Source organism: Pristis pectinata, chromosome 31 (assembly GCF_009764475.1).
Source record: "Pristis pectinata isolate sPriPec2 chromosome 31, sPriPec2.1.pri, whole genome shotgun sequence".
In the NCBI taxonomy this organism is placed as follows: Eukaryota; Metazoa; Chordata; class Chondrichthyes; order Rhinopristiformes; family Pristidae; genus Pristis; species Pristis pectinata.
In genome coordinates this window covers 8,492,406-8,502,868 of record NC_067435.1, presented here as the reverse complement: position 1 = coordinate 8,502,868, position 10,463 = coordinate 8,492,406, and the positions used below count along the sequence as shown (strand labels likewise).

At 38.4% G+C, this 10,463-nt stretch overlaps 1 protein-coding gene across 1 annotated transcript in view; it reads right to left on the bottom strand.

Moving 5' to 3' along the window:
- Positions 1-335: 335 nt before the first annotated feature.
- Positions 336-10,463, bottom strand: part of LOC127585093 (complement C3-like) — an 88,952-nt gene continuing 78,824 nt past the window's right edge. Inside the window, exons 37-41 of the mRNA XM_052042287.1 lie at positions 10,180-10,269; positions 7,395-7,475; positions 6,097-6,180; positions 3,602-3,737; positions 336-866 (exon numbers count right to left, since the gene is read on the bottom strand). Coding sequence (XP_051898247.1) covers positions 725-866; positions 3,602-3,737; positions 6,097-6,180; positions 7,395-7,475; positions 10,180-10,269 — 533 coding nt within the window. The 3' untranslated portion in view covers positions 336-724. The remainder of the gene's footprint in view (positions 867-3,601; positions 3,738-6,096; positions 6,181-7,394; positions 7,476-10,179; positions 10,270-10,463) is intronic.

Sequence of the window (10,463 nt, the reverse complement as noted above, 5' to 3'; positions counted from 1 at the left end):
TCCCTTTCTTCTCTGCAAATATAAAACACTTGTTTTCTCACCTTTTCCCAGTTCTGACAAAAGGTCATCAACCCAAAATATGAACTCTGCTTTTCTCTCCACAACTGCTGCTTGACCTGTGGGGAATGTCCAACATTCTGTTCTGCCATTTAGTTGTTCTGGCCAAATGAAAGTCTAGATACAGTAATAGATTTGATTCTTCACTGCCTTTTGAAATAGTCCACTCAGTGGAAGAGGCAAGTGAGAAATGGTCAATATCCCAATGAATTAAATTAAAAAAGAAATGGGTGTGAACTTGAGTGGAGTTATTTGAGAATACCAAAAGTTACAATAAGTGAGATAAAAAGCATTTTAATGCCAGATTCTTAACCAATTACATCTTGATATAAATGATCACAAACCTAATTCTACAAAATACAACCACATCAATGCTGTAATCATTAGACGTTTAAACACCATCTTAAAGACACACGGTCTGTAATCTTTTCCAGACAGACCAATCAGTCATTGGTATTCTATTATGACTGAGGTTGGATTTTACCATCCAGATGGTACTATTAAACTAACTTGCATTGAATACAATGCTGCTGATTACCATTCTTCCAAATTTTTGCAGTGAAGAGAAAATCAGTTTTGACTCTTTAAAACTTGATTATGTAGCATCATTTATTGAAGAATTTATTGTACACATATTTTTGCCCACTTATTTCAAGCTGTAAAGTAATTAGTTTCCACACCCGTGAAACTGGAGATTTTCAGAAAACATTACTAGGTCTTCACAGAGTTGTCTGTACTTCTCCTCTTGGCATTCTACTTCAGTTGGCCACCTTTCTACCCAAGTGTGTTCTCCAACCAGATAGTTCACTCTGAAATTTTGAAACTTCGTCATTATATGAGGAAGAACAAGCACAGGAGAACTGCTAACAAAAATTTTGTAAATGGACAAAGTGGCATTAAGATTTTTGAAATTAAGGTTTAGATAGTGCTGAAGCTGAGAAGATGTTTCCCCCTGTCATGGATCCTGAAACTAGAAGCCACTGAATAAAGTAAGTCACCAATGAGGGATGGTGGGAATCTATAACTTTCTCTCACTGGGAGTGGTTGAAGTCAACTATGCAGTACATTTGAGTGGAAGCTTCAAAAACACAGGGTTAATTGAATAGAAGATTAGTAGGGAGAGATGAAGTTGAGTGTAAAGTGGCTCACGTGGACTAGTTCAGCTGGATGGCTGATTGTTTTTTCTTTGCTCCACTGTTATATTCAATAGTCGTACTTAACAAATACAAAATTCATAATGTGTAGGTATATGAAGTTGCTCAGATTATTTGGGTTGGAGATAAGGATATTTATGATTTTTCCAAAATTCAGTTTATTCTACAGGTCCACTCATCATCACTAAAATGATCAACATTATCTATGGGAGTTTGTTGAACACAAGTTTGGATTCTGTGTCACTTCACTGGCAGGAAAACACTTTGGGACCACTTAAGGCCATGGAAGATTATACAAGTTAATCTGTTTGCGGTTCCCCCCCCCCCCCTACGTATTTACTAAAATCTAAAAGATGTGAGTATTGGTCTTTCCACAAAGAAAGTTGACAGGAAGGGAAAATTATTGTCACATGTAATGAATGTGGTAAACTGGGATAATGTACTCTGGCTCAGTAGGTCACGCCCTTGCCTCTGAGCCAGAAGGTTGTGCATTTAACCCTCACTAACATCCATCACTAAGGACCCTCACCATCCGGGACATGTGTTCTTCTCATTACTACCACTGGGGAGAGGTACGGGAACCTGAAGCCCTACACTCAATGATTCAGGAACAGTTTCTTCCCCACTGTCATCAGATTCTGAATGGTCCATGAACACTACCTCATTATATTTTTGTACAATTTATTTATTTAATTTTGTCATGAAATAGTAATTATGTTTTTACATTGCACTGCTGCTAAAAGACAACAAATTTCACATCATACAAGTCAGTGATAATAAACCTGATTCTGATTCAACAAAGTACAATAATCCAGGCTGACATTTTTGAATGCAGCACTATCAATGGTGCTGCCTGTCAGATGAGATGATAAACTAAGTCCGGACTGCTCTGTCAACTGAACTGTAAAATAATCCCCTGAAGTTAGTTTGAAGATTAGTAACTGGAGGAATGCTGGGTCATAGCTGTTCCCAATCTATATCTATGATATGGATCAGGGGACCAGTGTATTATATCCAGGTGTTCCCTTGCTGCAAAGCTGAGTGGCATTGTGAGGAGGATGCAGTAAAGCTTTAAGTGGATATTAAGTAGATTAAAGGACTGGCCATGGATATAGCAGATGGAACGTGGTCTGGAAAAGAAGTGAGGTCATCCAGTTTGGTAGAAAATATAGAAGAACATGCATTGAATGGTGAGAGATTGGGAAGTATTGGTGTCCAGAAGGACCCTGCTGTCCCTGTATAAGAGCTAGAGGTCAATATGCAGGTACAGCAGGGAGGGAAATGGTTATTGGCCTTTTCTGCAAGACTATTTGATTGCAAGAGTGAAGACTTTTTAGTGCAATTACCCAGGGCTGAGTGAGACTGTAAATGGAATACCATATACAGGTCTGGTCTCCCTTCATATGGAAGAATATACACAATAGACAGTTCCAGAATGATTTTTGGGGTGGAGGTGAGGTGTTGCTCAAGAGAAGAGACTCAGACCAGGTCCAAACTCTCCAGAGCACAACACTGAGAGGTAAATCTCGCAGAAACAATCAAAGTTTTTATTGAGTTTGACAGGGTAGACACAGGTATGATTCCTTGGATGGTTGGTATGTTGTAAGAGAAAAGGTTTAAGCAGCTTAGGCCTATAGCATTTGAGCTTTGAAATATACAGGTTTCTTTTTAGGTTTGACAGTGTGGGGGGTGAGATATTTACATCTCTAGCTTGGATGACTGGAACCAGGAGTCACAGACTTAAAATAGGTCTTGGTCATTCAGGACCGAGGTAGGAAGAAATTTCTTTATCTTAGGTTGAAAATCATTCAGTGGAACCCACACCCAAGAGGTCTGTGGTTGAGTATATTCATGGCAGTGTCTAAAGTCTTTTTGATATTTAGTGACTCCAGGAATATAGGGTTAGAGTGGGAATGTTGTAGTGAGGTAGAAGATCTTCTTTTGAATGGCTGAGCAGGTGTGAGTGGCCAAACAGCCTACTGCATTTATTTCGTTTGCTGTTATGTAGGAGCATGTGGGTTTCCCTGGGCTCCTGTCACAAATGACAGTTTCTTTAGCAATTTGAGCTCTGTGGAATCTTGCTATGTCAAAATTTAGCATTGACTACATTCCATTGGTTAGAAGGTGTGTCGATCTCCAGGGCAGGTAAAATCTGCTGCATGAATGCATCTCCCTTATGTATCAGTTGGTCATAAATTATCATGCAGGGGATTAAATCCTATTTTTAATTAACTCTGAATTTGTAATGTCTCGACAGATTACAGTCCTATAAAATTTATGAAAGTAATGGTTTCAATTTCAAAGTTAGATTCTCTTGTACCCAAATGTTTTTTGTGAGAGGAAACTGGAGAATGAACAAGAGTAACATTGATTCAGATTTTACACCTTACCTTCCCTCATCCAGCCACAGATCTTGGCTCTGTCCCATTATTAGATAATTTTGGTTCAGTTCCACATGAAATGTTTCATCACAGTTGAGATGTGTGATTAGTCGTCTCGTTTCCCTTTCAGCGACTGGATCACTTCCTAAAATGAAAATCCACAGTGTCAGATGAAAGACTAATCCTATCCACCATTGTTCAATTATGTCAATTATTTTTGGCAATGTGCTAAATCATGGCTAATTAACTCTTTGTACCCAATAAGTTTATGACATACTATATGTGGCTAAATGGCCGATGTCCAGTTCATCATTACATGTGATGAATTGAGAATCTTGATTTTGTTAATTAGAAAATAAACTCTGAGTAATAGAGCCTTTTGTTGGGCATATGATCTCAAGGCTGTGAAAGTGAACGTTGGCATTTCTATAATTTTGTGATTAAAATGATGAAGTGTAAAGCAGAATGTGTGAGTGGTTTTGATGTTTATATTTTAATTCCTTAGTTACTGAATGTTGCTAGATGTTTGTTCAGGAAGTGATCATGAGAGGTGCATTTATAAGCTGTGCAAGTATTTGTAAGACGTTTCTGTTCAAATGAAACCAGGTGATTCAACAATGCAACTGTGGTCATGCAGCAGTCCTCTGCTGGGTAACATTTCCATTGTTGCACATTCTGGAAAGAAGCCGAATTCTGTGTTGAGAATTCAGATCTGGCCACGAATGCATCATAGATTCATAGAACACTTCGGCACAGTACAGGCCCTTTGGACAACAATGTTGCGCTGACATTTTATCCTGCCTTCCCTCCCACATAGCTCCCCATTTCTCTATCATTCATGTGTCTAATGCATCACCTCAGGTGCTGGAAGCAAGTTTGAAAAATAAGGTTCTGTTACCTGGTTGAAGCAAGGGAGAAATGAGGAAAGTTCTTAGCATTTCCTGAAAAGTCCTGCTTTGTTCACTAGTGGGCAGGTAATCGCCTATGGTACATGTGCTGTTTTCAATTTAGAAAACAGATTATAAAAGAACAATCAATTAATCCCTGAGGGCATTGTCTACTGTACAGCGATGCTCCCAACAGCTATGCTGAAGTAAAAGAGTCTCAACACCCTGATGTGCTAAGGCTGCCCAGTGTCCAAATTTTATTTCAATACTATAAATGCTCCTGTCTTCCAATTAATTTAGGGTGTTAAGAGCCAGTCCTGTTAGGGATGTGTGACCATCTCTGCTCTGTGGGTTATTTCCCAGACCTAGTCCAGCTACCTCCACCTTCCTAGTTCACTAACCTTTTCAAACTTTTATCTATGATCATGCTTTCGGTTTATATATTTTAAGATACTAAAAATGATGTGTACACCAAGTAAGAGTTCAGGCTACAATAAAACTTCTGCTGTGCAAGTGTACATCCTCAGGATGAATCTTTCCTGCTACTTGTCATCATTTCCAAATACTTAAATAATTGCTTCCAATCACAAAGGGCACTAGGCTGAGAGTGTTGACAAAATCCTGCATTCTCTCAATTTTAGTCTTTGGCATATCGCTAGAAAAAACTGTGGGTGGCATCTTCTCCACCCACCCACCTTCCCCCCCACCCCAAAGTGGCTTAGCCATAGTGGTTCTCAGTGCACACTACAAGGCACTTCACTATATAGCATTATTATTAGAATCTTTCAAAGTTACTTGCATAATTAAACCATTAAACACATTTTTCAATGAAATACTAAAATTGGGACAATCAGTGAATATAATTGTGTTTTAGGTGCCTCGTATCTGTGTCTCTGCTGATCCAGGTAGAACACTCTAGCAAGGAATGTTGCCAGCTGTTAGTTCTGAAGTTTCATTTTACCATCAGTTATATTCTTTCTCTCTCAGCCCTATCCCCACCCAACTTTTGGTATCTGTACCAGGTGATTGTGTTAATCACCTCTATTTCTCTGCACGCGCTCTACTCTTACTTGAACCTGAAGGTATGTCTAAAAACCATGCTCATGTTTCCTTCAAAGCTCATTGAAATGACTGTCAACAAAATCTTAAATGCCATCCTGTGAGGCATTAACAGTGACGTAGGATTCTCTTCTTTATTTCCTCCCCAACATGTCTGCAGACTCTGTCGTTGTTGATCGCTTTTAACTCTGCAGTCCCAACCAGAGAATCTCTTGTCACTTCTGCTTGAAAACACTTTAGAAGCTTTAGTAACCTTCCACTATACTGATACATAGGATTCTAATGAATCAGCAGTCTCCTTTCTGCTCTGTTGTGTTGATCATCGTGAGGTGTGATGGCCAAATTGTAAAGGTTAAGAGGCACCAGGAAGCAGTTGGGTGCAGTTGAGATATAGTATCTAGGATCTGAACTTAGGTACTATATTCAGAACCATGTCTGTCATTAAATGTTCACTTCACATGCAGAACTGTGCCCATGATGGAGTGGTCTGTCCACTTACCAAAGATATTTTATTTGCCCATGCGCTGTCCATGGTCTGTAAGTATAAAAATTGCTCACCTTGTTTGATAAGAGTCTGAATTTCCATTTTGTAGAAAATGTAATTGTCTCTCTGTTCCTTCTCAAGGAATGTCACTTTGTAAACTAGAAAAAAAAAGAAAACAGTGGTTGAAAGTTGGATTACATCATGATTAACATACTAGTGCAAGAAAACATAATTGGGCCACTGCAAGAAATCTGAAATTGGCCAAATCTAATATGAAATGGCATTAGTATGATATATACCCTGGAACAAGTTCTAAGATTGGACCCTTATGATTCCTGGTGGGACCTTGCCCAATTCTGAACATCTCCTGCCTCTATGGAATGATCCTTTGAAGGACTCCAATGGCTACAATGGAGGAGAGGAAGGCTACATGAAAGCATAGGACAGTTCTCACATTTACTTAAAGGGACATGAAAATCCTAGTCAATGTGATACATGTCAGTAGGCAGACCAGGAGACCCACAAGGCTCATCATAAAAGTATGGCCATAGGAAACTGCTGTAGTATCTTGTGGAATATAAATCCCCACACAATGTAGCAATACTGAATGAAATTTCATTCCCTATGAAGATATTCCAGGATAATCTCCATACCACCATTTACACTCGAAGGGCAGATATGTTCCTAAAATATACATTTTATGCAAAAATCTTAGTTTTAATTGAGGTGAGGAATACAGAAATGTTGAAGCAAGCTGTTAAACTAATTGCAGCATGGATTTATTCTATCCTTTATTATATTTGGTGCAGCTTGACTTTGACAGCAAGATGCAATGGCATTTTATGTGTCACCTAGCCTCTTCTGGCTGATTATTGATATGGGTGTGGAGAGAGTCCTGTATATACTGTGGAATGTTTGTTGGCTGCTTTTGGAAACAACTTCTCTCTCGATTAAGGAGACCATTATATTGCATCTACATGTCTGGAAGAGCAAGCTGTCAAGGGAGCACATCCATATGGTAACTTTTCCTCCTGCTGCTCTCTAGATAGGAATAGTAGATTAGTAGGCCAAAGGTTTTACTAAAACAGATGAGTTTTACAACAATCCAGTAGTTTCACAATTATCATTGCTAATAGTAATCTTTTAAAAGTGAATTTTATTTAATCCCACACTTTTAGATCAATTGTCCAATCCTTTGTACATCCCAACCCAATCCCTTCGCTTCACCACTTTTCTTCAAATACTGATAGAAATGGAAAGTGTTCATCAACACAATGATTAAACATGATTAAATATAAAATAATGAAAGATGCATAAGTTTGTGGGATCAGTCAGAAGAGTTGTAATCTAGTTTGAATAAGGATATATTTACCATAATCGGTTCCTGGGGCACATGACATTTCTTCACGTTTTGCAGGGTTTTCTCGCTTTGTCTTTACAGAAACGCAGCTTCCTGCAGATTCAGAAGGAAGGAGAATTTGTCTTCTGAAATAACTCTGTGCACCATTAAAATTCTTTATTACTTCTTAAAGACAAATGTGGAATGCTCCATATTTAACTCTGTTCCCTTTTCTCAATGGGTTATTAATGTTATAATGGATAATCTCCCTTTCCTAAGGATCTTTATGAACCACTTAGCTTTATATGATATAAAAACAGAAAGTGCTGGAAATAGTCAGCAGTGAGACAATGTTCTGTGTAGAAAGGAAACAAGTGAACATATCAGGTCCATCACCATTTTTGAGTTCTGAAACCTTAACTCTGAAGCATGAAATCCATTTCCCTCTCCATAGATGTCTCTGAACCTCGTTACTGTTTTTATTTCAGACATCCAGTATCTGCAGTTTTCTTTTTGATTTTCAAGCTGATCTGTCATTTCAGGATGATTGACACTGGCTTTATTTTAGTACAAATTGAGTTAATCAGTTTAATTTGAATGAGCCAACTGCCAGAATAAAAATTTGATCCCAAGTTATTTATCCTGGCCTCTGGATTTGTTCAGCATCATTAACAGTACACGAACATACCTGAAATCAGCTGAAGTTCAGATACTAATCTTTACTTTAATTATAGATTTGCACTCATTGTTAAACCAAATACTTTCTTCTCCTCTTTCCTCTTCAACACTATCTGCTTTATTTGATCTGCTTGATTCAATCTCCTTTACCAGTTCCTTTTGTTCTATGAGAGATCATTGTTAATATACCTATGAAGGTGGAAAGCATCGTGCTTTCTTCCTTGAATATTTTATTTATTATTATTTTTCTAGTAGGGTATTTAAGTAGAAGCTTTTGGGAGATTCTGTTTTAATTCGGGGCTTTGATTCAGAACAGCACTGTGTGTGAATGCGCCAAATTGAGTTGATTGACAGGTAGCAGTTTTGTAAGGAATCAACAGCTTGTCTTTCCATGGCTCAGTTTGTCTTGGACTTCCACCCAGATGGAGGGTAATGCATTTGACTCTGTCCCACCACTGGAGTCACCATGAGCCCATCAGGAGCATTGACTTGCTGAGTCTTAAATCTTCGAGGGCTCGTGATCCCACTCATTTGACAGATATTGTCAATCTTGTTTAAAAGATGCACAGGTAAGTGCTGGAAATACTAATTTTTATTTTTGTTTCACAATGTTTTTAATTAGTTCTTCAAAGTGTTTTCAATTACTTAAAAAGATGCATTTAATAAAATCATGGCTGAGCAAGTTCAATGGGCCTACTCTTACTGCTGTTTCTGATCTTATAACTATGACATTTAAGATTGTAAAAATGTTTGACCCAAAACCCCTTGGTAAGAATGTTTTGTGTTGGATAAAATGAAGTCTAGGCAATTTTTTTTTATAATACAGGACAACTGTTTTCCAAGCAGAGAGCTATTGAAGACCTGGTTGCCCTACTCTCCATCACATGAGCAATCCTACTCTCAAAGGGAAGAGTCACCTGAGGAGACTGGCTACCACCATTAAATTCACAGTCACACAAGAGGGTGCAGAGTGTTGGAGACACAGCCAGCTCCATCATGGGCACAATCCCACCATTGTGGAGATCTTGAAGAGGCGGTGCCTCAAGAAAGCGGCATCTATCATTAAGGACCCTCACCACCCGGGACATGCCCTCTTCACGTTACTATCATCAGGGAGCAGGTACAGGAGCCTGAAGACCCAAATTCAATGATTCAGGATCCCATCCACCATCATATTTCTGAATGATCCATGAACCCATGAACACTACCTTGTTATTCTTTTTTTTGCAGTATATATTTATTTCTGTAATTTATAGATTTTTATGTCTTGCACTGCACTGCTGCTGCAAAACAACAAATTTGATGTCATATGTCAGTGATAATAAATCTGATTCTGACAAAAAGTTAGTTAGAACTGAGTTCTCAAGTTCAGGGCGGGAACACTACTGCAGAAGATTGATGTACAAACAACAACTGATAGCATTCAGTGGAGTTCATCCCATGGCACTGGCTGTCTGAGCAATCAGAATATTACTGGATTTGAGTTTGAGGAAACATCCATGAAACTTTCAGGTTTCATTGACATTACCTCAGGTAACTGACACCAATGTGCAAGCATGGACATTGGTACACTGCTGTTATGGAGCTGAAGACTGGAGCATGAAAGTGCAGGCCTCCCCCTATTTCAAGTACAAAACCTGTCCAAAAAACTTGCATTGAGCTGATGGAGGGCCAGTGAAGATATTCCTACTTATTTGAATGGAGGGAACAGCTGTGAAGGACTGAGGCAGATGTTTTGTTGATTTTAATTTCTTTAAGTTTTGTAAAGTCATTTCGTTTTTCAGGTTTCTTATTGGTTTAGGTTTTTAAATTTATGCTTTTTAGAGGTTTTCAGAAATATTCCATCTTTGACAACTGTGGCAAAGGCAGGATGTGAATGAGCCAATTGTCAAATAATTTTCTCAGGGAACTTGCTGTGGATGCTCCTTTGGATACTTTACACCTGAAATGTTTTCAGCCACAGAACTTTACCACAGAAGATTGGAGCAGCCTTCCACTAAGTTCTTGCCGGAACAATCATGCAAAGTAATTCAATATTTTCTTTTGCGTGCAGCCAGTTCATTGGATCAGAATTCGTGGTCAGCACCAAGTGAAAGAATAAGATGGTGCAGTAAATAAGCAAAAATAAAATGCATCTTACCTTCGGCACATTTGCACACATCACCTTGGCAGATTTTGCTGAGCATCCCACTGTTTCCAGGGACATTGTAGAATCTAGTGCAACTCTTTGCTATGGATGGAGGAAAAATGATGTGAATATAACAAACAGTATAAACAGTTAATCAGAACATTAATATCTGACCATAAAACTGTATTCTGTTTGGTACTGGCTCAAACTGATATGTGTAAAGGTTCTCTTTTAATCATAAAAAATTGAAATAAACTAATTTCAGGAATGAATAACTTGAAATCCTTGGCATCCAT